The 27,281-nt window shown below is 42.7% G+C and overlaps 2 protein-coding genes across 3 annotated transcripts in view; both read right to left on the bottom strand.

Annotated features, from left to right (window-relative positions):
* Positions 1 to 14,597, bottom strand: part of LOC111230417 (kinesin heavy chain-like) — a 40,561-nt gene extending 25,964 nt beyond the window's left edge. The window contains exons 1-25 of the mRNA XM_022757157.1: positions 14,463 to 14,597; positions 12,565 to 12,652; positions 11,875 to 11,948; positions 11,700 to 11,804; positions 11,142 to 11,190; positions 11,007 to 11,062; positions 10,833 to 10,920; positions 9,101 to 9,225; positions 8,694 to 8,798; positions 8,449 to 8,597; positions 7,963 to 8,111; positions 7,048 to 7,223; positions 6,900 to 6,968; positions 6,608 to 6,814; positions 6,069 to 6,215; positions 5,300 to 5,488; positions 4,826 to 4,943; positions 4,641 to 4,717; positions 2,475 to 2,584; positions 2,092 to 2,193; positions 1,608 to 1,668; positions 1,449 to 1,520; positions 1,175 to 1,279; positions 734 to 950; positions 463 to 623 (exon numbers count right to left, since the gene is read on the bottom strand). Of these exons, the coding sequence (XP_022612878.1) occupies positions 469 to 623; positions 734 to 950; positions 1,175 to 1,279; positions 1,449 to 1,520; positions 1,608 to 1,668; positions 2,092 to 2,193; positions 2,475 to 2,584; positions 4,641 to 4,717; positions 4,826 to 4,943; positions 5,300 to 5,488; positions 6,069 to 6,215; positions 6,608 to 6,814; positions 6,900 to 6,968; positions 7,048 to 7,223; positions 7,963 to 8,111; positions 8,449 to 8,597; positions 8,694 to 8,798; positions 9,101 to 9,225; positions 10,833 to 10,920; positions 11,007 to 11,062; positions 11,142 to 11,190; positions 11,700 to 11,804; positions 11,875 to 11,948; positions 12,565 to 12,652; positions 14,463 to 14,597 (2,928 nt within the window). The 3' untranslated portion in view covers positions 463 to 468. The remainder of the gene's footprint in view (positions 1 to 462; positions 624 to 733; positions 951 to 1,174; positions 1,280 to 1,448; positions 1,521 to 1,607; positions 1,669 to 2,091; positions 2,194 to 2,474; positions 2,585 to 4,640; positions 4,718 to 4,825; positions 4,944 to 5,299; positions 5,489 to 6,068; positions 6,216 to 6,607; positions 6,815 to 6,899; positions 6,969 to 7,047; positions 7,224 to 7,962; positions 8,112 to 8,448; positions 8,598 to 8,693; positions 8,799 to 9,100; positions 9,226 to 10,832; positions 10,921 to 11,006; positions 11,063 to 11,141; positions 11,191 to 11,699; positions 11,805 to 11,874; positions 11,949 to 12,564; positions 12,653 to 14,462) is intronic.
* A 739-nt stretch (positions 14,598 to 15,336) lies between these two features.
* epc2 (enhancer of polycomb homolog 2) lies at positions 15,337 to 26,246 on the bottom strand. 2 transcript variants are annotated; one of them, XM_022757161.1, is made up of 14 exons: positions 25,845 to 26,246; positions 23,328 to 23,487; positions 22,833 to 22,978; positions 22,484 to 22,690; positions 22,261 to 22,409; positions 21,945 to 22,074; positions 21,042 to 21,245; positions 20,820 to 20,903; positions 20,020 to 20,153; positions 17,736 to 18,055; positions 17,045 to 17,175; positions 16,716 to 16,872; positions 16,178 to 16,418; positions 15,337 to 15,966 (listed from the first exon to the last, which is right to left on the bottom strand). In XM_022757161.1, exons 1-14 carry the CDS (start codon positions 25,995 to 25,997, stop codon positions 15,897 to 15,899), a joined length of 2,286 nt encoding a protein of 761 aa, XP_022612882.1. In that variant the 5' UTR covers positions 25,998 to 26,246; the 3' UTR covers positions 15,337 to 15,896. The 2 variants fall into 2 exon arrangements, with proteins under 2 accessions (XP_022612882.1, XP_022612881.1); XM_022757160.1 differs by having other exon boundaries at positions 15,338 to 15,966; positions 17,045 to 17,178.
* Between the last annotated feature and the right edge of the window lie 1,035 nt (positions 26,247 to 27,281).

The raw sequence follows: 27,281 nt of genomic DNA, 5'->3' as shown, positions 1-27,281 counted from the left end.
ACGGAGCACGCCATGTTTCTACAGTGGCCCAGAGTGGGCAAACCAAACACTGGCTCTAGAGAGGACCTTTCACGTTTAGACCTGAAGGCCACCAAGGATTCTCCTCCATCCTAGGCAGGGAGGGGTGAGAGAAGGGGTGAGGGAAGGGGTATTCAGCTGGTTGCAGTCTGCAACATCACAACTAGGTGGCATTAAATCCTCCACACTGGTCCTTTAATGATGAGACAAGAGTTTCTTCATCTCCACTGATATAACATATCATCACCAGAGAAAAGAAGACTCCATTTACAACAACTTACATGAAGTCAAGTTCAGTTCACTGGTTGTTGTTGTTGTGTGAGTTTTGTGGTTGTTGTGTGGTTGCTGTGGTTGTTGTGTGGTTGTTGTGTGGTTGCTGTGGTTGTTGTGTGGTTGCTGTGGTTGTTGTGTGGTTGCTGTGTGGTTGCTGTGTGGTTGACTCACCTGAGTCTACTTGCCGTGGCTCTGATGGGGTTGTTGTTGTGGTGGTTGCTGTCGGGGGGAGTGATGACGTGGACTAGATGCTACTGCCCCCCCTCCTCTGATGGTCGGTCTGGTGGATGGAGAGGATGATGGCTGCTGATGTCCGGCTCTGATTGGCTTGGCTACATGGAGACAGGAAACAGGTGAGACAGCTGATCCCATTCCTGCTTCTCAGGGGATGAACCCTTTAGATTTGAATCCCCCCTCAGGACAAACTGCTGCTGTAACTCACCTATCTGAGCAGAGTGTCCTCTCCTGGAGACGTTCTTGGAGCGGACAGCTTCTTTGATGCGGTCCACTTCCTGTTGGTATCGTTTGCGGTCTCTCACAGCTGACTCTTTAGCATTCCTCAGGGCGGTTTCCAGGGCTTTCACTCGCTCTGCTGTAGTCCGCAGACGCTTTTCTAGCTTGGGCAGCTCACAGCGAAGGTCTGCGTTGTCCCGCACCAGCTGGTGAACACAAAAGGGTTAAATGTCATGAGGCCGATGACTCATTCTGCTTACGATGCTCCTGTGGTTGTTGTTGACGTGTGATTTAAATAAAGGATCCCTCCTTTCTAAAAGGACAATGAATGGGAACAAATCTCCCACTGTTGTAAAGTGTATTTCTGAAGGGAGGGTACGGACTGGCAGGTGAGTGGACAGGTGTGGATGTTTCTTTGTGGGTGACTCACCTGTTTGTGGACCTTACTAAGCTGCTCCAGGTTATTCTCTAAGAAGACGATCCTCTGTCTCTGAGCCAGACTGCCGCCGGCCTCGTCGCTGTCGTTCTCTGAACTCTGTTTAAAGAAGAGACTGATGTTCAGGTCCATCACTGAACACAGAGACTGGTGTCTGGACTCTCACTGAGACACAGTGATGAGGAGCACCACAGATCTAATCTTGACAACCAGACACTGAAATCCAAGATAAGAAATTCAAACAGAAGGAGTGGGATTGTTTTCTCACGTTCTTCACTCGAGAGCCGATGTCCTGGACGAACAGTTTACGAAGGTTATTCAGCATCTGCAGCTCTTTGGCCTGTTGGATGAAACACAAAACTCTCAGATCTGTCGCTGCTGCACAGACACATATGATGAATGTAAAAAAAATATATAAATCACGTACCACTGTCTCCTCCAGTCCCTTCAGGTCCTCTTTGGCTTGCTCCCTCTTCTCATTCAGGAACCTGAATCACACAAACAGACTGAGTCTACCAACCTGCCTGATGAAGGCAAACAGAGTGAATGAGCAGTCAGGTTTCTAAATGGTCAATATAAAAATTGTCTTGTTTCCTGATTGATGGAGATAAACAGCGGGTGGAGCTGATTCTCCAGTCGCTGCCATTAAACCACAGAAGAAGAAGATAAGGTAATTAAAAGATCCAGTCAAAGCTCAAACGATGAAACCATGTGGAGATCTGACCTTTCTGTTTTATACATAACTTTTACACTTTACACAAGAAACTCTTTATATTTCTGTTTATGTGTAGACTGAAGTACAGCAGGTGGATGGAGACTGACTTCATCACAGCTTTTTAAATGAGAGAAATTTGAGTCAGGATGTTTTGGGTAAAGACAGCAGCTTGTTGAACACAGAGCAACAAACCTACAGCAGTTTCTGGAGTTTCTGGTCTTTGTTCTGATCCTCTGCTCTCAGTTTGTCAAAGTCAGACTGAAGCTTCCTGTTCTCCAGCTGCAGAAACTGATTCACACTGAAAACAACAATCAAACATACCGTACATTTACTCACACTACATTTCATTCACAAAATTTCACAGAGAGAGAATTTCCACATTAATGTCATGAATGTGAGTAAAACTGAGTAATTTTTGTTAAAGGACAAACTTAAACTAAATCCCGAGCAGTGTGGAACTGATAGAGATAATAACAATAATAATGAACTTTTCCTGGATGAAGTCAAGTGACTGAACACAGAACAGCTGAAAACACAACATTACCGATCACCTATAATAATCAATAACCAATTACTTACTCTTTGAGTTGGTCGACATTCCTCTGTTTTTGCTGGATCTCATCTCGGAGTCGACTCAGCTGTTTCTGATGAACTTCTCTGTGGTTCTCCATCTGTTCCTCCAGAGTTCTCTACAGAACACAAAGCAGCAACACCTCAGTTCTCTCCACTTCATTTATCTGCAGTAGCATCACACTTCTGTGTAACCACTTCTTTTACTCAAACATTTAAAGGATCAGTCTGGTCGCCATGACAACAGGCTTGAAGATACTTACGGATTTGTTTTAGTTTATTATTCACATTGAATAAGAGATCAAAAAAACCTGCCATGTAGCTGAAAGAAGATGGAGGAAAACTCGACTCACTGTATATAAAGAAGCCATGACTGCCTTTAACAAAGCAGTGCACCTGGCAAGAAAAGATTATTACAGACAAGAATATTATTCTCCACTATTGAGCAGCTAGTCAACACCGCCCCACCCCCTCTGCAGCTCGCCTTGTTCTTCAATAACACATGACCTCAATCAGAGCCAGGACTACTGCTGATGTTAACTAGGATGATCTCAGTAAACCCTGTAAAAAAAAATGTTACCATGGGAACGTTCACCTGTATTACTTGATCTGAGCTCTGCAGGACTGTGACTCAGTGGAACTCCTGTACCTCGTGTAGATTCTGTTCAACAGCGTTTCAGGTCATGTACTGAACTTTATTAATATATCTCTTCGAAATGGCATCTTTCCAGATGCCTTCAAAACTGCTGTTGTAAAACCCTTACTGTTCTGAGCAGCTATAGGCCGATATCCAACCTTCCAGTCATTAGTAAGATACTTGAAAAGATCATTTCAGTGCAGATAAACTCCTTTCTTCAAGAAAACAATTTATAAGAGCACAATGTATGTTTCCATAGTTACACGGATGACGCACAACTGTACATCTCTGCTGAACCAAATGATGCTGCAGCTATAAACTCCATTACTACCTGTCTTCTAGCAATAAATAAATGGATGAGTAACAACTTAAAGTTAAATGAGGACAAAACTGAAATCCTACTAGTCTGTCCCAAAACAAAAAAAAACAAAGCTGTTCAATAACCTGAGGAAACTGACTCCCTGGATTAAATCTGAGGGTACAAGTCTTGGTGTTATCTCAGATTCAGATCTAATTTTCCAGTCCCTCATCAACAAGGTGACACAAACATAATTTCTCCACCTTAGAAACAGCTAGAGTTCGGCCATTTATTTATATATATAAAGATTGATTCATGCCTTCATTTCAAGCTGACTTGATTACTGCAACGCACTTTTACTGGGCTCCCGAAAAAAACCCCAGAGACTTCAGCTCATTCAAAACTCTGCATCTCAGCTATTAACCAGAACCAAGAGGAGAGAGCACATCAGTATATATATATAGGATATATACAAAGGCCTTAATGGGCAAGGACCAAGCTACATCCCTAACTCCCTGATTAACTATGTACCTGAACACTGAGGTCACCCACTGCTGCGTTACTAAAGGTTCCAGCAACAGCCGGAAGGGAAGTAGGACAACTGGGGATGCAGCCTTTGTCAGTTACGGCCAAAAGCTATGGAACACACTACCTATAGATATAGATATGAGGCCAGCTCACTAAGTATTTTTAAAAGAAAGCTCAAAACTTATTTCTTCACTTTAGCCTTTAACTAGTTCTGAAATTTTGCGCTTTGCACCACATTTATGCAGTGCTCAGCACTTCTTTTAATTGTCTATTACTATTTAATGATTGATTAATTTTATATGAATGTTTTTGATGTTTTTCACTTTAGATCAATGCTTTTAATACGTTTTTATGTTCTTTTTTTTTATTTTTGTCTTTTTTATGTCATTTCTTTGTTGTAAAGCAATTTGTGCTACATTTCTTGTATGAAAGCTGCTATAAATAAAAAGTTATTCTTATTATTATTATTATTATTGACAGTGTGCCTTCTGTGATTGAAAAATCATCAGCTTACAAACATGAAAGGGATCACTGATGACACCTGAGGAACCACATTTAACTTTTGGTGTGAGATCTTTGGCTGAATTGATTGACAGAAACGCAGAGTGACGTCAGCGCTGTGTTAGTTTGTTACGCTCATAGATTGTATTAAAAAATATATAATATATTGAAAAACACTACACTGCTCCGATGTGTGATGTGATGATTTTACCTTCATCTCAACAGCATCATTCAGTCTGCTCATGTGTTCTTTCTCTTTGTCCATTACCGTCACTTCATGCATTTTATCTGAAAACACACACACATGCAAGAGTGTTATCGTCTTGGATCTGCTGAACTGTGTGAGGTTAACCACACAATCAGAGAGCAGTGTTGACAGTGGTGACACTGTCTGACCTTGAGCCTGGAGTTTGGCAATCTCCTCCATCAGAGCGTCCTGACTCTCCTCCAGCTGCCGTTTCTTCTGCTCCACTGTCTGTAGGTCAGCAGTCAGAGACGCCATCTTCGCCTGGAGCTGCACAAACAACAACAACCTTATCACAAACAGGACGGTCAATATAGAGGAAAATAATAATAAAGATGAAACATTATGGCTTATTTAGATTGTATTCATTGAAAAAGGTTAGGGTTAATTTTGAACATGTGTCCTCTCACAGACATCCTGCAGCTCTGTTACACATCAGCACAGACAGTTTCTTATTTCTTAGGAAAGATGATCAGTTGCTTTTAGTTCTAAAGATGTGTCACAGACTTTTGAGCCAGTGAGGTGTGATTTCCTGCTCTGAGATGATGAGCGGCCAACAGGTGTTGAACTCGTACTGACTCTCAAACAGGAAGAAAAACTTTTGGACAGGTCGTTTAATCTCTTACCTGTGAGACGAGCAGCTGAAGGGTGTTAAGCTCCTTCTCGCTGGCCTCCATCCTGCAGGTGTTCTCCGTCAGGCTGACCTCCAGCTGTTTGCTCCGGTTCACCAGAGATTTTACCTCAGATTTCATTTTACTGATGTAGAGTCGAGTTGTGGTGAACTCCTCTTCCATCGCTCCGCTCGTCTCCGTCATCTGTAAAGACGGACTGAGTCAGTAAACATTGAGTCTGACGTCCTCCTGGCTCCCACCTGTGGTAAAACCTGGTCTCTGACAGAGCAGCTTCAATTAAACCGGATGGTGACACAGATAACGAGCTCAGGGAGCTTCACACTCTGTTCACTCAAAGGTCAGTGCTGTCAGGTGTTATTGGTAAACAGTGAATTCACTTTAATGAACAGAGTTTAACACATATTGTTGTAAATGCATCTTTACACACTGACTGCATTAAACTCAGTGTTTCTTTTCATCCTTGCTGGAGCCTGTGTTTGGAGTGACTACAACAGTAAATGAAGCATCTTATAACAGCAGCTTGAACGTTTCATTTCTCATCTGACCAACTGGTAAAATGAGAGTGTAATGAATATAGGTATAATCAGGTATAATGATTAGGGGATAACAGATTATCTTCTTTATCATCTATCTTGAATTCCTGTAGACAGTTTACCAGAAACATTTTCATCAGGGTCAGGGTTATGTTCTGGTTTCACCAACTGTTGTGCAGAGTGAGTATCAGTGTGAAGAGTGAAATGTGGAAGAAGAGTTTGACTCTTACAGCTTTGAGGTCGGTGGTACCGAGGACGCTGCCGATGTCACTGAGGTCTCTGAGCAGTAGGTTGAGGATCTCTGCTGATCTCTTCTTGTGATGAGAGCTCAGATCCTGCAGAGTGGAGAACTCCCTCAGAACGGCCTCCAGACTCACCTGGAAACACAGAAGAAGAAGGAGGACACTAATCCCAGTCTGATCAGGGTTAGTGTGTGATTTGAAATGACCAACTTATGAAACGCAACATTCATTGTTTGCCATGTGACCACACTGCCACCTAGTGACCATGCACTGGTTAGTTAAATAATTCATCTGTATAATACAACTTCCCATTAGAAGATTCATTCGGTCTGTCTATTTTCCTCCATTTGAAGGCTATGACCTAATTTTCAACATTTTTAATGTGTAAATGTGATATTCAATATTGTCTGAAAACCACATGTGACCTGAATGTTTCCCATGTGACATCACATGTGATAAGTCACAGGGTTTTTTGTAGGGGGCACCCCTGCTCTGACCTCTGACCCCTTGTTTCTGTATGTACTCACAGTCTTGTGTGCAAGCTCCTCGTTCAGCTGTTCGTTGCAGCGGTTCTTGTCCTCTACCTCCTGGCTCTTGTGGTCGTAGTTGACAGCGAGCTCCTCAAGCGCCTGCAGCACCTCCTTCACCTCCTCTTTGGCCGAGTCGTTGTCTCTCTGCAGCCGGGACACCTCCTCCTGCAGACGCTCGTAGTCCTGGCGGTTCGATGCCGACAGCTGGACAAGAGGAGGTGTTAGGTATCAGAAGGTGGAGGTTTAGGTTGGATGATAGATGAATACATGGTACTCAGGTGAAACTCACCTCGTCCTGATCCATCAGCTGCTGTTTGAGTGTCTCAGCCGTCTGACTCTGATGGTTGATCTCATCGTCCTGAAACATCAAGCGGCACTTTTTTAATGTTTCAGACATTTAAACTCAACCAGTCTGAGCTGGCTCAGGTGAGACTCACCTTGTCGTCCAGCTGCTGGTACAGGTCGGTGATGAGCGTCTCGTATTGCGACTTCTCCTCGTCCGACAGGGGGGCGGGAGGTGGGGCCAAGCTGTCCATCACTACTGTCGTGTCACTGCTGGCACTCTTCTTGCTGCTTCTGCTGCTCAGCTGCTCCTCAGCAGGTACACACTCACCTGGAGAAAGGTTCAAATTTTGTCTGACATGCAGGATCAACAACCCAGAGGACAAGGGTTGAACTTAATCTCTTAATTATTCATGGGAGTGTTTTGGGCATAACATCCAATAAACCAATCACAGAGCAGCTCCCGTTCCCTTTAAAAGCCAGGCGCCTGCAGCTCGGTGCGTTGCTGCTATAATGGTACAGAGTTAGATTCTGTTCGTCACTGATCAGTGAACCAATCCTGACACAGGCAGCCAGTCTGTGACTGAAGGTAAAGAAGGTCTGAGTGAATCAGTGCTCTGCTCACAGCTCTACCGTCAAATAATGGCACTAATCACAACATTAGAAATCTTCGATGTGTATGAGAAGTGTGAATAAATCTTTGGTTCGTTATGAAAGTGTGGTGATGAACTGAGGTGATGAATGGAAACAGCTTAGGGTCAACACTGCTCCTGACCACACCTCGTTTTAAGACCAACACACTCATGGGCGCTCAGATAAGTGCAGGTGTATTTGCTGTTTAAACAACGTGGTGCTGGACGGGAAAATGAAAACTGCGTCGGTCTGAAACTAGCAAAGACACTTGTGTTGCGCTTTGCGCCAGGAGTAAGAGAGCCCAAAGTCTTCTAGAAAGAAAGTTGAACCTGAACCAACTTTCGTCAGAATGCGATGTGTTGCGACATCATCTGGCAAAGAGCTGCTTTGACCTATCAGATACATGTCAGCTCTCATCCTGGTAGATGGCTGTTCACCTTTCCTCCAGCGTTTTAGCTCACTCTCCAGTTTCTGCATCATGATGTTCAGAGTCCTGTTCTTCTCTTTCTCCTTCTCATACTTCTTCTTCCACTCCTCGGCTGTCAGCTCCAGGTTCACAGACACTGTGTTCTTTATGGTTTTAGCTCTGACACACAAACAACACAGGAAGTGGTTCAAACAAACACTCAGGGACTGACGACCAGTGTTAACACTGTTAGATTTATGTTGTTTTCAGTTTTCAGTGTTCCTTCCTCAAGATAAAGACAATCATTCAGATTCAGAGTAAAAAGTTTCAGTAATAGACAGAAACATGTTCAGTGATAATGATCCTATCACATTTGACACTTTAAGAACTTTTTAATATTAGCACATTTTACTGAATTTGAACTTTCACAGATGTTTGAATAAATAACTAACTTGCCCACTAAGTACCTGGAGTCTTTTATTTTGATAAGTAACTCAGGTGTGTTCCTGTACGGTACCTCTGTCCAAACATGAGGGTGGACTTGGTTTCAGCCTCGTTGTAAACGGACGGCGAGCAGCAGATGATGATGGTGGTTCGACAGTTTCCTCCCAAAGAGTCTTGAAGGATCCGGGTCATCTTACTGTCTCTGTACGGGACGTGGGTTTTCTACCAACACGCAACACAACATGTGATTTCATATGTCTGTATGTTCATGTATGTTCATATGATTTCACTGAATGAACATCCAAACTTCTGACTCACGGTTCCTTCACTCAGAGCAGCGATGACGTTCCCCAGAGCAGACAGAGACTTGTTGATGTTCTTGGCCTCATCCAACACGGCGCCCTCTGCTCCTGTTTTACTCACCTGAACATCATCAAGGTGTCAGGGAGGGGACAGGTGAGGAGAGGACAGATGGGTGAGGAGAGTCAACAGGTGAAGACATGAACTGAACGTCCACTGTCAGCCGTTACTGAATCAGTGATTATTCATTTACTCTATTGATCAGTTTCTAATCAAACAGGCTTGTGTTTCTATCAGTTTATTGATCTTAGACTGACACAGAGGAGCTATTTCTGTGCTGCCTCAGTGCTGCTGGGAAATGTAGTTAACACCGCTCCCCAGCAATAGAAGAAGAGAGGTGTGACGAGCGCATGGAGCAGTGTGACCTTCTCGCTGCCTGCCAGGTCGACCAGGTAGAGTTTCCCCGACAGCTTCGTCTCCGTCTCCACGTTCTCCTGCTTGATGTTGATCAGGAAAATACTGTGACTGCGGGAGCTGTGCTCGTTCATGTCTGCAGGGAGAACACAGGAAAAACAAGTCAACACAACATGGACATCACTGGAGCGCCCCCCACAGTCTGCACTTGTCATTACAACCACATGATGAGTCTGAGCAGCTGTGGAGCTACGACTGTAAAGTAGTAGTAGTAGTAGTAATAGTAGTAGTAGTAGTAGTAGTAGTAGTAGTGGTAATGGTAGTAGTAGAAGTAGTAGTAGTAATAGTAATAGTAATAGTAGGAGTAGTAATAGCAGTAGTAATAGTAGTAGTAGTAGTAATATTAATAATAGTAATAGTAATAGTAGTAGTAGTAGTAATATTAATAATAGTAATAGTAATAGTAGTAGTAGTAGTAATATTAATAATAGTAATAGTAATAGTAGTAGTAGTAGTAATATTAATAATAGTAATAGTAATAGTAGTAGTAGTAGTAATATTAATAATAGTAATAGTAATAGTAGTAGTAGTAGTAATATTAATAATAGTAATAGTAATAGTAGTAGTAGTAGTAATATTAATAATAGTAATAGTAATAGTAGTAGTAGTAGTAATATTAATAATAGTAATAGTAATAGTAGTAGTAGTAGTAATATTAATAATAGTAATAGTAATAGTAGTAGTAGTAGTAATATTAATAATAGTAATAGTAATAGTAGTAGTAGTAGTAATATTAATAATAGTAATAGTAATAGTAGTAGTAGTAGTAGTAATAGCAGTAGTAATAGTAGTAGTAGCAGTAGTAATAGCAGTAGTAGTAGCAGTAGTAGTAGTAGCAGTAATAGCAGTAGTAGTAGTAATTGTAGCAGTAGTAGCAGTAGTAGCAGTAGTAATAGCAGTAGTAATAGTAGTAGTAGCAGTAGTAATAGCAGTAGTAGCAGTAGTAGCAGTAGTAGCAGTAGTAATAGCAGTAGTAATAGTAGTAGTAGCAGTAGTAATAGCAGTAGTAATAGTAGTAGTAGCAGTAGTAATAGCAGTAGTAGCAGTAGTAATAGCAGTAGTAATAGTAGTAGTAGCAGTAGTAATAGCAGTAGTAATAGTAGCAGTAGTAGTAGTAGTAGTAGTAGCAGTAGTAATAGCAGTAGTAATAGTAGTAGTAGCAGTAGTAATAGCAGTAGTAATAGCAGTAGTAATAGTAGTAGTAGCAGTAATAGCAGTAGCAGTAGTAATAGTAGCAGTAGTAGTAGTAGTAGTAGCAGTAGTAATAGCAGTAGTAATAGTAGTAGTAGCAGTAGTAATAGCAGTAGTAATAGTAGTAGTAGCAGTAGTAATAGTAGTAGTAATAGCAGTAGTAATAGTAGTAATAGCAGTAGTAATAGTAGTAGTAGCAGTAGTAATAGCAGTATTAGTAGTAGTAATAGCAGTAGTAATAGCAGTAGTAATAGTAGTAATAGCAGTAGTAATAGTAGTAGTAGCAGTAGTAATAGTAGTAGTAATAGTAGTAGTAGCAGTAGTAATAGTAGTAGTAATAGCAGTAGTAATAGTAGTAATAGCAGTAGTAATAGTAGTAGTAGCAGTAGTAATAGCAGTATTAGTAGTAGTAATAGCAGTAGTAATAGCAGTAGTAATAGTAGTAGTAGCAGTAGTAATAGTAGTAGTAGCAGTAGTAGTACAGAGACTCACTGGTCACGGCGACGTGTCTGTTTGCTTTTCCCTCGTCGATGACGTCCATCACCTCCTCAGGACTGGAAACAAAACGCTCCGTACAACCCTGACAGGAAAAGAGTGTTACTGTAGTACTGATACTGAAGTACTGTTTAAACATGAACCCTCATTAGAACATGAAGGATCACACACCTTGACGAAGGGAACCCGGTTCTTGTCCTCATGAACAGCCAGGTTGGTCTTTGACACTGAAACATGAGATGACATGAGTCACATGACATGGCTCAACTGGATCAACACTAATGACATGCTAAAGATTGTCCTCACCATCCAGTAGGTCTCTGATTTTGTCCAGGTAGATCTCAAAGTAAGACACCTGCAGAGACATGTTCACACACAGTGAACACAACACACCACAGTGAAGGGTCTCAACACTTTCTAAAGCCTCTGAATCATTTTATTAACCCGTCATTAAATTATTAAATGTCAGGCATATTATGTCATAGAACATATTTATATTTGTAAATACTAAAAAACAGTCATCAGCTCAGAGCTCATTCTTCTTCTTCTGTTAAATATGACGAGTACTGTGATCATGAGCTATGATAAACGTACAGATACATCAGAGAGCAGAGCAGCAGGGGAACAGTGAAAACATGGAGAGCAGGTGGGTCAGTGAATGCATCACTGTTTTCTAATGCTGACAGTAAGACAACTGGTCCCAGAGCAGATTTAACTCTTTATGTAGAGGAGAGGAATCTGAAGCAGCTCCACACTGACACCTGTAATCATGACGTCATTGTAGCAGCTTCCTGCAGCTGATTAACCCTAAGTATTTGTTACTCTTGCCTAGTAAAATAAATGTTAAATTAAAAAAAACAACACCTTGATGTGAAACTCCAGGTTTTCGTCCATGGAGTAGATGTGATCAAAGATGTCTCTGGAGATACGAGGGATGATTCCCATCAGACGAGGGTCGTGCAGGTTCCCCTACAAATCAAAAACTTTATTGTCACATAAAAACTTTAACAACATAAAAATCTTCAGTTTGTTCACTGACCTCCATGGTGTGAGTCTTTCCTGACGACGTCTGACCGTACGCAAAGATCGTCCCATTATATCCCCCCAACACATCTAAAACACACAACATATGACTGTCAGGTTTTGTAGTTATAAGGGACCCAAAAGCAGACCATCCAAAGTAAGTGAAAAGGTGATTTATTAAATAAAGAAGAAACAGGAACTTACAAAAACTGTGAAAATGCTGAGAACTCAAAATCCAAAATCAAAAACTGAAAAGACAAAAACACGAGGAACAAGTTGAAAAATCCAAAACTGAGCAAACAGGAGAACCACAGGACACAGGTCAAACTGACAGAGACAAAGAGACACTAGGTGAAACACATGAGGGCGGGGCAGACAATCAACAAGGAGGGAAACAGGACAAAGAGGAGAAGTAAAATAACCACAAGACACACAAAGGAAGTGATTACAAAATAAAACAGGAAAAGAAATAATAAATATAACACACAACAACACAGAACACAGAACAAACAGGTGAAACACACAGGTGTTCCACATGAACCAATTATCTACCTGCACACAGGTGAGAGGATTCCAGCTCATCAACATATAAACAGGTAAAGATCAATATATTTATTGATATCAACATATATAATTAGAGACAGATAAACAGGAGACACAGGTGGAAATGTGGACAGATGATGACATCATCATGACGTGGACTGACCTCTGACGATCTGTCTGGCACAGGTGTCGTACACCTGAACCTGTTCAGTGTGAGGAGGGAGGACTTTGTCAAACACGTACGGCTTCCCCTGAAACACAGGAAACACACTGTCACAATAAAAGCCTATGGTTTATTAGCTCTCTATATATTATATTATACAATTTATATGTGATAAATTATTTATTTATATGATCATATAAATTATATATGATCATATAAATATATTATGATGTATAATTTTCTGATCAAAACCACCACACAGAAATAAAATAAATCAAACAGATGATAAATTCAGCTGATCTCATCACTTCCTGTCTGTCTCAATCTGTTTCACCAAGAGGCCTGTTGCCACGGTAACTGTATCCCACTGTGACAACTGAACCAATCCGACAGAAGAAAGATGAGTGGTGATGAATGATGCAGGACACACACACACAAACATACACATGAACACACACACACGCAACAACACACACATACACACACACACATACACAGACACGCACAAACACACATACACAAACATACACACACATACACACACACACAACACAACACACACAACAACACACACAACACAGCACAAAAACAAACTGAACTGCAGTTTCAAACTACAACCAATTCTCGTTCATTTCCTCTGAAACGAGCAGCCAGAGCTTCTTTAATGGGCCCTTTATTCTGAAAGGACAGTTTTCTGTCAGATTTAATGATCAGTTTTTATTTGCTGCTGCTCATGTTTGTCTCCTTCACATTAAATCTGCACCTTTCATACGTTGTTTTAACAGAATGAAAAACAAACTACATCAAGTCCATTAAGGGTTAAATTAACGGAATAGATTAAAGGTTAATTTAAGGGTTAAATTACAGTAGTTTTAAAACAAAAAGTTTCATGTTAATCATCTCAAACATCCCTGTGAGCTGTAACATTAAGACCAGATCAGATCTCAGACCAGATCCAGGACTTGTCTGAGGCTGCAGGTCACTGACAGATTTCAGTTAGAGAGAACAGGGGGATGGAGCTGCTGCAAAGTCTCATGGGAAATATTCTGTCCCCATGACAGAGGTGGCTGAAGGCTGACATAGGTCATGTGACTGACAGCAGAGGAACAAAGCAGCTCTTCTTCCTGAAATTAATTTTTGAAGTGTGTGTGCTGTGTTGTGTTGTGCTGTGTTGTCTGTGTTGTGTTGTGTGTGCTGCGTTGTGTATGTTGTGTGTGTTGTGTTGTGTGTGTTGTGTGTGCTGCGTTGTGTGTGTGTTGTGTTGTGTGTGCTGTGTTGTGTATGTTGTGTGTTGTGTTGTGTGTGTGTGCTGCGTTGTGTGTGTTGTTTGTGTCTATCGTCAGAGGAAACTTTAAATCAGCTCTGAAGCTTAAGAAGAAACAAAGATGTCTCATTAAAACACAAACAGACTCATTATGTTTGTGTTGTGTTGTTTGTGTTTGTTGTCAGACGTCTCATTAAAACAAGATGAACAGGAAACTGGGACAGTCATGTGACCAAACCAAACGATTCTATATATTCTATATCTATTATTCTATTAAACTTTATTTAATAATACCTAATCTGATCAGATCACTGCAGATACATGATACAACAACATATTGATTATTGATCCCTGACTCCTGATACCACAGTGAAATATTTTTGTGTTTTTGACGCTCGAATAAACGACGACATTTAAAAGCATCATGTTGGAAACTTTAATATTTTCTGACCTGTCTGTTGTGTGTCGGTTGTGTGTTGTATATGTTGTGTGTGTCGGTGCTCTGACTCTAGAGTCTATTTTGTTTCTATTGTGTGTCTATTGTTGCAGCAGACAGCAGGGGGGAGGGTGTGTACTAGTGTGTCTGGTGTCCGCTCACAGACGCTGTCAGACGGACTGTGGGTGCAGGACTCACCGCAACCACCACCGTGTCGTCTCCGTTGAATTTAGGGGTAAATCTGTCTCCGCGGCTCCGCTCCGCGTCGTTCAGCGGCCTGAAGCGACACATCACCTTCACCCCGCACACCCCGCACTCCGCCGCGTCCACCATCACGACACCGTCCGGTAAACACAGAGAAGAAAACCACCGACGAATCCACAGGACGACGACGGGTCCGGTTCAGGTTCGACTCAGGTTTCTGCGGTTCAAGTCCAGATCCAGGTCCACAAACGGATCCACCGAGTCCAGCTACATGAGCCACAGCCCCGATAATGTAGGTCTGGTCTCCGGTCGGTGTCTCTCCATCAGGATGCTGACCGACCGAACACTCCCACCTCACACAGGTCCACCCTGGAGCACCGAGCCGCGGGGAACTCTGGGACATGAAGTCCTTCTTCAGCTGAGTTAAAGAGACAATCACATAAATAAAATAAAACGGTTACAAATAACGATCCTGAATTCAGAACTGCAAGTACCAAAGTAAAAGACATCGTTATACATCATGTTTATATGACTGAATAATTATTGATGCTGATTAATAGTTTCATCTTTGCCTGTGATAACCTCATCTATTGATACTTTGATAACTGGGACCAGCACAGTGACTGTTCTCAGACACGTTGTTTCTATTCACAGACTGAAGAAACAAACAGTCTCAGTCTGTCACTGTATTTTATTGAAGCGCAGAGTGAACAGGAAGTGAACTGCCGACTGTCACTTCTTCTTGTCTCCATGGAAACTGCTCCAGAAGAAAACCAACAGAAAAGAATGAAACGTGTCGGAGCTTCAGTTCAAACTCCTCTGATCAGCATCTGTCTGACTCTGACCCCCCCGCCCCCCGCACACACATTTCATGATATAAAAACTCTGTTACAGCTGCAGATCATCGTCTCTTTACAAGATGCATATTTTTATTGAATGAGGGTTTCAGTGATCAGAAGGCAGAGAGGAACAAACACGTAAAAGTAAAAACTAACGGTTCACAAATATTTCATCTGTGACACCAAATCAATGTTTTCAATCTTTGGGAAAAAACAACAGTTAAAAGAAATACAAAATGTAAACATAAGAAATAAATAACCAATCAGAGCCAAGATACAGACTCATCATGGACCAATCAGAGTGGAGATACAGGACATATTGTGGACCAATCAGAGTTGATTCTGCAGTCACATGATGAAAGCTGCTTCAGAAACTAAAGTGATGAAACAAAATCTATTTTACATGAGACATTTACAAACTGTACAACAATTATTACAATAATAACAATTATAATAGTAATAATATCAACACTCAGTAAAAGTTCTGATTCTATTCAGACGCCATCTTCTTCTTCTGTTCTGGAGGTCACAGCGTGTCACATTCACCGGTCAGACACTGAGGAGGAGCAGGGGCTGATGGGATATGATGTTATGTGACCTCCATGGGCAGTGTGGTCTCTGACAGTCCGTTCACACGTCTCTCCGGCTCGTTCGAGTCTCTGTGACAACAAAAACAGATGACATCACTCATGACATCACTTCCTCGACTGAACACAGATCAAACTGACAGCATCAGAGTTTTATGTCAGTACGTTTCAGATCAGGTCTCAAACTAGAACCAGTCCAACTGATCCAGAATAACATGTTGTCCAGACTAAGACCTGGTCTGAACCACAGACTGTAGATTTACCTGGACAGGTATATATTTACCTGGCAGTGGAGACTTTGGGCACTCGGTCAAGGCTGGCAGCGACGGTGGCGAGCTTTAAGGCAGACGTTGGGGGGGCGGAGGGTCGAGCAGTGTGGGGGTGGGCGGGGGAGACAGCTCCCACCTGGCTCCTCTGGTTGGGGAGGGACTGAGGGGAGGAGGAGGAGGAGGAAGGTAATGACCCTCGAGCTGAAGGCCCCAACCTGCTGAGAGAGGGGGAGGAGTACGGTGGCCTGGAGGGACCTGAGGAGGAGGAGTCTAAAATGATTAAAGATGCAATACCAGCACATTGTGGTAAAGTAATTTGATTACAGTTATGATGTCATCAGACTAAAGATCATGTGAAGTTGTAAATAAAGTTTTATTTGGACGATGATAAAAACACAATGAACAGATCTGTAAACGACGTTAGACGATTTAATTCAACTTATTTATGTTTAATTATTTATTTATTATCGTCCAGGTCGATTCCCCATGTTGCAGTTTGTGTGGTCAGTTACGTCCTCCTCAGCTGAGGCTCTGACAGGTGACACAGCTCACCTGTAGGGTGAACTCCGTTGACACTGGTCTTGTAGGATTTGATCTCACTGTTGACGTGACCGTGAGGAGGGGGAGGGGCGCTGATCACAGCCGAGGCTGCAAACTGAGCGCTGGCCGAGTCCAGAGTCTTCGAACCTGACTCACCTGACCGGGTGGACTAGACATCAGACCGGGACAGACGGGGACAGAACAGGACAGGTTGAGGACCAGACAGCACAAACAGAAACAACAAAGACCGAGTTAAGAAATGCTGGGCTGTGATTGGTCAGCAAGTTCTAACATGAAAACGCACGGCAGTTACAACGTGTGTGTGTGTGTGTGTGTTTTACCTGTGTTCTGTGCAGCACTGTGTGTCTGTATGAAGCAGCGTTGTTCTGTAGCTGCAGCTGTTCCAGCTGTTGTTTCTGCATCTGGACCAGCTGCTGTTGATGACTGTGGTACTGCTCCTCTGTGATGCCCCCTGCTGGTTCACACACAAACACACACACACACACTGTAAAGATGAATCACAGCGAATGGAGTGATGAGGCCTTCCTCCAATTAAATAGCTCAAAAACCAGGGTTACCATGGTGACCGACTGTAGGAGGGACAGTCATAGAAGGAACAGTGATTGAATTTATGAATTTATCATCAGAATAAATCTTTCCTTTTAATTCGATGTGAATCCTGATCTGCTTAATGATGAAAATGATGTTAGTTTATCTTTAATAAATCTGTCCTAATGTTTTGGATGGTTGCCTGGTAACCTGAGCACGACAGACAAAAAACATCTGGGCCGGACTGTAAAGGTGACAGGTTTCCCACTGATCCCCCTGACAGCCATCTTTAATCAGCAGGTTCTTCACAAGACCAGGTCAATATTGAACTGCAAGACCCCCCCTTCACTCTCAGCTCAAAGCCCCTCCCCCTCAGACTGTAGTTTCAGAGTTCCTGTTCAGGTGCAAGAGGAATAACAACTCCTTCATCACATCTGCAGTCACCTGCACATCAACTGTTGTTTCAGTGTCGCTGTGACTCACCTGACACAGGGTTAGGGTCAGGTGACAGACGACAGGTAAGTCTGTTGTCGTCCAGTGTGAACCCTGTGGTCCTGCCCTCCCTCTGGTCCTGAACCGGTCTGGGTCTAAAGCAGAACCTCCTCAGGTTCTGGATATTGTTCAGGACTTCAGTCAGGGAAGGGAGGGGGGTTCCTGAAGACAGGGAAGGTTTCCAGTCCAGGGTTACTGCGTGATCCCGGTGGACACAGGTACCGGTTCTGGTCCTGAAGACCGGATGTGCTAAAGAGTCCAGCTGCTTCAGTACTGGATCCAAAGCTGAGGAGGCTCGGTCCAGGATGATCCTGATCAGAGAGACGAGGACATGAGTTATTGATGGAAAAAAAAAATAAATTAAATTGATTGCAAATTCCATCCACTACTGAATGACACTCATCAGTCCCTCCAGAAAGTCGTTATCGCAAAAATTAACGCAGATTCAACCAATCCTCGTAAGTTCTGCACGACCTTGCATTTTTGTCTAATCACCACAACTTTTTTGCAAATTTGACCAATCATCAAAGTTTCCTTCCAGTTGAACCAATCACATCAGTCCCGGATCAAAGCCTTGATGATGTCCCCAAACTCACTTCCTTGTTTGTGGTGTTGAAGCATGTTGTGAAGCTGCAGACGTGGATGACATGAACATCTCACATTCACCAACAAACATCCCTGTTAAAGGCGTGTGAAGACATTTAATGATGTTTTACATTAAAGGGTTAAATAGTTCTGTAGCGCTGCAACACTGAGGTGGAGCCACAGGTGTAGAGCTGGAGCCACCTGAACGACGCTCCACTACTTTTATTCTCCAGAGGAAATAAATTATCTTCAGTCACATGATCACGTTGATGTTTATCTACATTTATAAGAAGCTGAAGATCCGATCGTCACTGAGTCTGTCATGGAGAGAGGTGATAAAAACTAATGATCAGAGTCATGTCGACATTTAAGATGTATTGATTGATTTCCAAACGTCAATCACACATCAAGTAACACTCAAGAAATAACTCCACCTTTAAAGATGGCAGCAGCTGCCGGCGGCCTCTGAGCTGCTCAGTGAATTCAATGGGGGTGGGTGTGTGGGGGTCACTGCATTATAAATTGTTGAAGTGATTCTAAAGATCAGCTCTACCTGTGATTCAGACATAGCAGAGGAGCAGAGTCTGGGTCACCACCTGCACTCACCTGCATTTATTCTCACTGGAACCAGTTGCCTTCGATTTTTAATGAATTATAAAAAAAAAGATAGAGACTATTTGTGAAATTAGATTTTCTCCTGCAGTTTTATCGCAAAAAAAAAAAATCTGAAAACATTTCAACTTTCATTGCAATTTTTAAGAAAAGCTGTGATAAAATCAGCTATTTTAGCCGCAGCGATCCAAAAAAAGCTGTGAAATCCTGGAGGGACTGATTACATTTCTGCATTTTCTCAAACTGGTTGGGCTACAGTCAAAATTCTTTCATCTTTCTGATCTCTGGAATCTTCTACATCTTTGCTCTCATGGTCTTTATAACTTTAAACTTTTAAATTTGTGTCGTTAAGATCAATTTTACACAAACAAATCAAAATTGGCTGATGTTATTATAAACAAATTCTGGGCACGTCTGTGAACTTTAGCTTTGCTACAGAGTCTTGGGATATTCTGCCCCTAGGGGGCGCTACAATGTGAAAAGTTTATATCTCAGAATCGGCTGCATGGATTCATATGGAAGTCAGTTTGATCTCAGGTCATGACTCAGTCCAGGTATAAAGTTTGTTAATGATTGATTAAAGTGCATGTGACTTATTACAGAAAATATAAGATGTATCAATAACTCATAATTAATTTATAAATACATTTCTAATCATTGCACTTTCCAAACTTACATATAATAAATCACCTGTACATTCTACAGAGTTGATGTTTTCATCACATCCACTGAATGATGAAAGTTTGCTTCACTGTAACCTATGGTCAGTTCAGAAGTCAGTCACTCTATATTTACAAATATGTTAAATCAAAGAACATCTATATCGCCACAAGTCTTCAATCAAATGCTGCAAAAAGTGACACACACGTTCAGTAGATGGTCGATAACGAGTTTCAAACAGTGTTCAGATCAGAAACGGTGAGTAATGTGTAATGTAGATATGGTATTGAAATGGTCGCCAGCTGCTTGGACCCGATGATTAATGAACTGATGAATGATGACTTTATCTGCCACACAGAGCTCCGCCCTCCTCCAGGTACACTAACAAAGACTAAAGGTGGTCAGGTGTGATGTTTACCTGCCCCCTCGTCCTATCCTGCGGCGGCTCAGTCCCGTCCAATGAGGTGGCAGAGACAGTTCAGTCAGAGAGTGACGGAGACGCAGAGGGAGGAGCTCCGGATGGTCGTCTCCACCTGTCTGCTCCGTAAAGGGCTTCAGAAACAAACACACATCATGAGGTCATAAAAACATCTGATTCATGAGACATTCGTTTAGAGGACACATGAGCCTGTGTCCACATGGACATGAGACAGGTTCATTGATCAGGTCCAGTGTGGACCCCGTCTGTAGTGATATGTTCTACAGGTGATCTGAGGTTCAAGTGAGGCTGCAGCTGTCTGACACTTAAGGTGTGTTTCTAAGTCAGTGTTCAGGTTAAACTGAAAACAATAAAACCTGTATAAAACCCTGAGAACACCTGGACAGGTTCTTCCCTGTGTCACACACCTGTCTGTGTCCTGCTCCTATGTCTTTGTGACTTAAAAGAAAGAAAATTTCATCTTAGTTTAGACTTGTCTTTAGAATCATGATCTGTAAACCAGTCACATGTTCTGTCTGACAGGTGTGCAGCAGGAGTCCAGTCCAGGACAGGTCCACATTTTCTTCACACCTTCAGTCTGAATCATTAAAGAGCCTCAGCTTTAATCTGAGCAGGTTCACATCAGTATAGTCAGAAGTGTGTGGGAGGTTTAGAGCTCAGAGGAAACTAAAGAACATGTGGAACTGTTCAAATACTTCTGGACTGTGTGCACGTTCTAATACCAGCTGTTGATAGAAGACCCAGCGATTATCCAGATGTGGAGGTAATGACAGACTCACAGAGAGATATTGACATCCAGCTTTCCTCCTGAAGACAAAGACTCCGTCAGGATTGTTCTCCTCATCAGGAGAAGACGGAGGAGACTGAGGACACAACAACAATATGAGTCACAGTTAGTCACATCTGGACCATGTCAGTGTTAGCGTCACATCTGGGCCGCGTCAGCGTTAGAGTCACATCTGGACTCAGTGTCCTTCACTACAACATGATGTGATACTGACCAGCGGTGGCGGTGAACAGTCGTCCTCTCCTGAGCTGTGGAAATCGTACTGTTTGATGTCAGCCATGTTGACGGTGTAGGGACCGGGGGGTCGACCGGGGCGTCTCTGTGGAGGATATAATCTGTCCCGTCTGATGTTCTTCTTCTTTGGTCTGAGCAGGTCGAAGGGAAGCTCCTCTCTGATGGACTCCTGCTTCTTCTGCATCTGAGAGAAGAACAGACACTGAGAATAAACTGAGTGGATCGATGATAAGGAGGCTGAGCCTTCCTCACATTAACACATGAAACCAACTGAAATGTCACATCATGGTTTCATCCTGTGAGCTCTGACTGGATCTTTAACAAGCTCTTTTTCTTCTTCTTCTGTGGTTAAATGAGAATCAGCTCCACACAGAGGCGGAGAGTAGAATAAGGTTCAAACATTTGGATGAAAACACTGAAAATAAAGAACTGGTCTTTTTTACTGTTGGAAACAAAAGACGAAAAGCAAAAAAAATTAAAACTTTTTATTAGAACCTTCAGAGAAGAAACTAGAATCACCTCCTCAGTAAATCAGCGTATGAATTCTTGTTATGTTGTGTGGTCACAGTGACCTTTGACCTTTGACCACCATCAGTTCATCATTGTGTCAAAGTGAATGTTTGCTCATCTCTTTCCTGTCTGACTGAAAACACATCGTGCTCAGGTCGCTCAGGTGAGCAGGTAGCAGGTGGTTCATTTAGGAAGGTGTGGTCATCATCCTCTGATTGGTTGATGATTTTCACAGATTAGATCTGAAGGTGACGAACTTTGAACTCTACAGAGTTCATGACAGGTTGGTTCAAATTATTATAAACATTTTGTTTGATAGAGACACACACACACACACACACACACACACACACACACACACACATGTTTATACCTTGATCTTGATGTCTGTCTTGTGTCTGCTGCTGTTGCTCAGAGTGACTGGACTGCTGTACACGGGTTTCTCCACAAGAGGGAGTGAGACCTCTCTGAGGACATCTCCACTGAAGTCTCCTGTCTGATACCTGAACACAAGAAACGCATCATCACCACTCATTCAGCCCAAAACAACCTTCATTTAGACTGTCACAGCCAATCAGAGAAGACCCAGGTCTTCAGGTCTGAGGTCACATCTGATGTAACCAGGTACTACACAGGTGTGTCACATGTCTATACACACTGAAAAGCCTTTCCCTCCTCCTCCTTCTTACCTCTTCTCCACCACCTCCAGGGTGAGGTGCAGCAGCTCTCTCTTGGACTTCTCCCTCCTCTTGATCATCTCCAGGATGGTGACGGTGCGGCTGAACTCTCTCCTTAGTCTCAGCATCTTCTCATACGATGCCTCGTCGTTCTTCCGGTTCTGAGGAAGAAGAAACATCTGTTCGTAAACTGTTCGTCTCCGTCTCTGTAACTGGAGGAGACATGTGGACTTACCTTCCTGGTCTGCATCTTCTCCGTCCTCCGTCTGAAGGCCACGTAGGCATCGTTGTTGGTGGATCCGTCCCTCTTCTCCTGTTTGATGTGAGCGATCAGAGACGGACCCCGACAATTCTTCCTCTTCCTCACCCAGTAGTCGTACACCGACTTCAGCAGGTAGTCATCCTCGTTCAGCAGCAGCTTCGCCTCCGCCAGAGAGACCAACTGAAACCAGAACCAGAGGGGTCAGCTGAGAACCGGTCAAGAGGAGATACTGGGTCCAGTATAGAGACCTGGTTCTGAAATAAAATACTGAACACACCCCGAGCAGTTTCACACTGACCATGACCATATTCAGGTGTGTTACCTGGTGTGTGCTGGCCTTCTCCAGTCGGTCCACCATGGTCTCAAACTGCAGAGGTCTTATCTCCATCTTTCTGTTCAGTCTGTTGAGCAGCGTCTCGTCCTCTGAGTCCATGTCGTAGTCCGGCTGCTCCAGGTCCAGACCCAGAGCTACAGGACCAGAGTACACAGTGCTGATGTTAGTACACAGAGTAACGGTGTAGTACACACAGTACTGGTGTTAGTACTACAGTACTGATATCTGTGGTGAACAGATTTTTTCTCAGACTGTGAGGCTGAAGAAGTGAAGAGTTAACACAAGCTAACATCTTTATGCAGATGTTAGCTGGTGTTAACAGGTGTAGCACAGGTCAGGTATATTACAGGTGTAGTACAGTATGCAATACAGGTGTAGGTCAGGTGTCAAGCAGTTGTAGTACAGCTGTAGTACAGGATGAAATACAGGTGTAGTACAGGTGTAGGTCAGTATGCAGTACAGGTGTAGTACAGCAGTACTTACGCTGTATGTGGATGAGCTGTTTGGGAACTTTGACCTCTCCCTTGTACAGGCGGTCGTAGTAGGTGGTGTTACTCTCTGCTTCAGGTACAGGGATCACCATGTTCTCCTTCTTCTCCCTGAACACCTGCTGGGCCGAGATCGCCCTCTGCAGGTGGTGCTCCTGAAACAACCAGACAGACATAAACACCTGTACAGACCAACGAAGAAGACAACCCAGACCTCTTTCCCATTCATCATCAGTGTCATCATGTACAGAGGTAGGAAGTCATCAGTGATTCATCTGTATTTATCAGTAACGTTAAATCTGATCAGATCTTCATATAAGTGACAATAATAAACAAACTATGTGTTTAACTAACAACACTAATCATTGTGTTGTTGCTCAAACATTCACAGTGAAGCTGAAACAGTGTGTGAACCTCAGGAGGAGTCAGGCCGGGAGTCAGTGAGTGAATCCAGTCTGGAGGTTTTGACGTTTAGAGACTTATAGAGAAACATCTGCTGATGTGAAGCCTCACAACAAAGATCTCAGACACTGAGGATGAAGAGATGTCACAGCTGAAAATTTAAAGAAATCACTGGAGCTGGTTCACATCCCCGATCCTCATGGAGTCCTGTTGTCATGGAGCCCACAGAGGAAGCTGCTTCATCACTTTGACTGAAACTGTTTGATGGACTGAAGAGACTGAGGGTGAACTGTAGAAGAACATCAGCTCTGTGTGTGGAGTAAACCTCCTCCCATAAGTGGAGCAGGATCTTGGTCTCTGCTGCCTCTGGACCTGGACCAGATCAAGATCATCAGTTTATCCAGGTCTCTTCAGGATCATGTCAGGGTGTCTGTCCACCTTCTGAAGCTCAGGACAAGACAATGACCCTAAACATCAAAGAAAATCCACTTTCTGGAGTGGTCCCGTCAGACCCAGACCTGAACCCAGTAGAGATTATGTTACTGAGCACAGAGAGGTAACCTGTCTGACTGAAGCAGCTCTGTAACAAAGGTCCAGACCTCGTCCTGAACACTGAGCACGTCTGATCAGCAGCTACTGAAGACCTGGGTTCAGGTTCAACTAGGTTTTAAGGTTCACCTCCTCTTTCCACCAGAGCTGAAAGACAGAGATTATAACTGTCTGACATCAGAGACACTGAGTCAGTCCTGATGAAGAACAGATCAGACTAATGATCAGTTAAAACCAGGTGATTCAGACGTTGTGAGGGTTTCTAACCTCTGTTCTACAGAGTTCTCCTGCTGTTTAAAAACCTCTGACACTAACCTGTTAAATTCATCATCTCTTTTTCCAGATAGACTAACCTAGCCTGTACAGAGTCTGAATTTATCTGTCAGGTATCTGCCAGCTGATTCGCTGCTGGAGAACAGTTTCATAGCACCACAGTTCTCACAGTGAATAATATGAGCTCCTAAAACCTTCAGTGTTCTACAGGCTTTGACCATCTTTATATAAAACCTACACTCAGCACATCATATGATTCAAATCAGTCCTGGTGACACCCTGTCAAATGTAATCATTTTGTGTGTTGACAAAAAGAAAAAAAATGCAGAGCTGAAAGGATTAATCGATTATTCAACTAGCAGAAAAATATTTGTCTATATTTTGATAATTGTTTATTCGTTTTAGTCGTTATTAAGAACAGTGAAGCAGTGACAGATGTTCTCTGAACTCCTCCTCACTTCGTCACTGTGAACATGGGTTTGACTTTTGGACAGTTCGACTCTGCGATGATGTAAACAATTAATCTAACAAACAGCTGGCAGATTAATCAATAATGAAAATCATCCTCACTTGCAGCCCTAATGCAATAATGTGGACTTTATGACATCATGTGTTACCACTGTTTTAGGAAGCTGTAATTCTGTAGTGATTGTTGTTTGTGAGGTTTCTGTTCAGGTGGAAGTTCACCTGAAGACGACCTCCTATGTCACTGTGTGGACTAACGCTCATTTCCTGTATATATACATATATAGATTTGTATATGTATATATATTGCTCTGATGATCTGATCTGTTTCTACTCCGCTCTGTAATTGTAACTGATGATGCTGCAGTTAATCAAAGTCTTTTTAATCACAGAGCTCACAATCGGATGGCAGCAGAGAAGTCAAAAGTCAGGAGAGCACCAGTGTGCAGGGGACGGGTCTCATAACTGTCCGCGGTGTCACGGGACAGTTCACGGGCTCATGTTTACGTTTCTACCGGCAGAGACTGACGCTAATGTAGCAGTGGTTAGCTAGCATCGAGCAGGGACACTTCAGTCTGCGTCGCCCGTTGTCATGACTACAACGTGAAAACGTCGTCAGTCACAGAAAGCGTCCAAGCCTGGTTGGCGCTACGCTAATAGCGTACACTGTACGTCAAGCCTACGTAACCTGCGTATATTCATGCGTGTGGCCCTCTCTTCGTACACGGCGTACGGACACAACTCTACGTAAACACGTCGTGAATCCCGCCGTGGCACAGCTAACGCTAACAGACACACAGTTTAAAATAAAACATGTCCGTACCAGCTCTTCTTCTTTCTCCATCCCGGTGGGCATCTGCGGGACGGCCCGGTTAATGGACACGCAGTCGGTCAGGTCCGGCAGGTCTCTGTTGCGGTAAACCGGGAGCGGTTTGGCGGCGTCTAGCGCTCGCGCCCGGAACGAGAGTTTACTCATTGTTTGCGCCAAATCAGCGACAATCCAAAGGAGCCGTGAATCCCGCCACAAACCCGCACCACTACCGACGTGAATCCGCTCCGGACGCGACTGTGTCGGCCGCAGTAGAGCTCATCGGTGTCCCCTGCTCCAGTAACCGGCGGGAGGACTCATCAGTGTGCGGGTTTAACGGGATGTAGGGGCCGTTTTTCCTGGCTGGTCCGCTCCCTGCGCCGCGGAAAACATGGCGGACATGTCCACACCAGCGGCAGAGCGATCCCATCAGCCACCGCGGTACTCGTCAAAAAGACACACGCGAGACGTGAAAGTGCGCGCGCAGCTACAGGAGGCAACTTTGTATCTAAAATAAGAATGTAGGGTTAATAAAGTTTTTTTAAAACGTTCTAGAAGTGACAGAAAAAAATTTGCGTTAATAAAGTAAAGAACTGTGACAGAACCCTGCTGCACATTAACAACCAATACAGAAATGTGTTATAAAAAATATTCACCTGTGAAAGTTTGTATGCTGACCTACACATATTATTGACTCTGTTAATCAACTCACTGTTTCCAATTATTAATATATCAATGATAAGTGATCAGCCATATACTTTTAGATATTTAAATACTATTCATAAAAACACTTATATCTGCATCAACTGAAAGCAAAATAATTCTTCAATTCTACAAAGACGAAGAGGCGAGGAAGACAAACTGCGACCAACATATTTTTTATAATCAGTTATTGAGCAGGTTTGTTTCTCAATGAATCATTTTGTGTATATAACATCAGAAGATAGTGAAAAGTCTTCTTCAGTCTGACCAACAGAAAAAAAGATGTTCAGTTTACTGTGAAAGAAAACAACTAGACAATAATGTTTATAAAATGGCGGAAACCAGCTGTATCAGTTAACTTCAGTAATTAATTGTTTCATTTCTAATTATCTTCTGTAGTTCCACCTAAAGACAGTGAGCTTTAAATGACATTCATCCATCCAATGCAGTGAAAGTTCTCATTGGGATGAGAATGGACTGATGAGTTTCATGATTAATAAATAACTGTCAGGCTCATTAAGGTCTATTAATACCTGATATGAACTTTCTGTAGTAACTGTAATAAACTGCCACCTGTTTCAGGCTGCACTGTAAAAAAATAAATCCTAATTTTACGGAAAATAACTTAGTTTTCTAACAGTAATTTTCTGTTTTTTAAAATTGTGAACAAAAGTTTGTAAAATGACAGAAATGATCTGTGAATTAACAGCCAAACTTCTTTTAAGCATTATGCCAATAATAATGAATTAC

This window comes from Seriola dumerili, unplaced genomic scaffold (genome assembly GCF_002260705.1).
Source record: "Seriola dumerili isolate Sdu_G_001 unplaced genomic scaffold, Sdu_1.0 BDQW01000266.1, whole genome shotgun sequence".
NCBI lineage: Eukaryota > Metazoa > Chordata > Actinopteri > Carangiformes > Carangidae > Seriola > Seriola dumerili.
Note: the sequence above shows the minus strand (reverse complement) of the source record. Positions and strands in the feature narration are given on the sequence as shown.

Bases quoted from the DNA above. Each gene is read 5' to 3' on its own strand.
- epc2 (XM_022757160.1), bottom strand. From the start codon at position 25,997: ATGAGTAAACTCTCGTTCCGGGCGCGAGCGCTAGACGCCGCCAAACCG. The intron at 22,691-22,832 runs GTAACACACCTG...TTCTGGTTTCAG, and splicing joins AGAAGGCCAGCACACACCAG to TTGGTCTCTCTGGCGGAGGC. The intron at 16,873-17,044 runs GTAAAACACACA...TCTGATGTCTAG, and splicing joins CAGTGCTGCACAGAACACAG to TCCACCCGGTCAGGTGAGTC.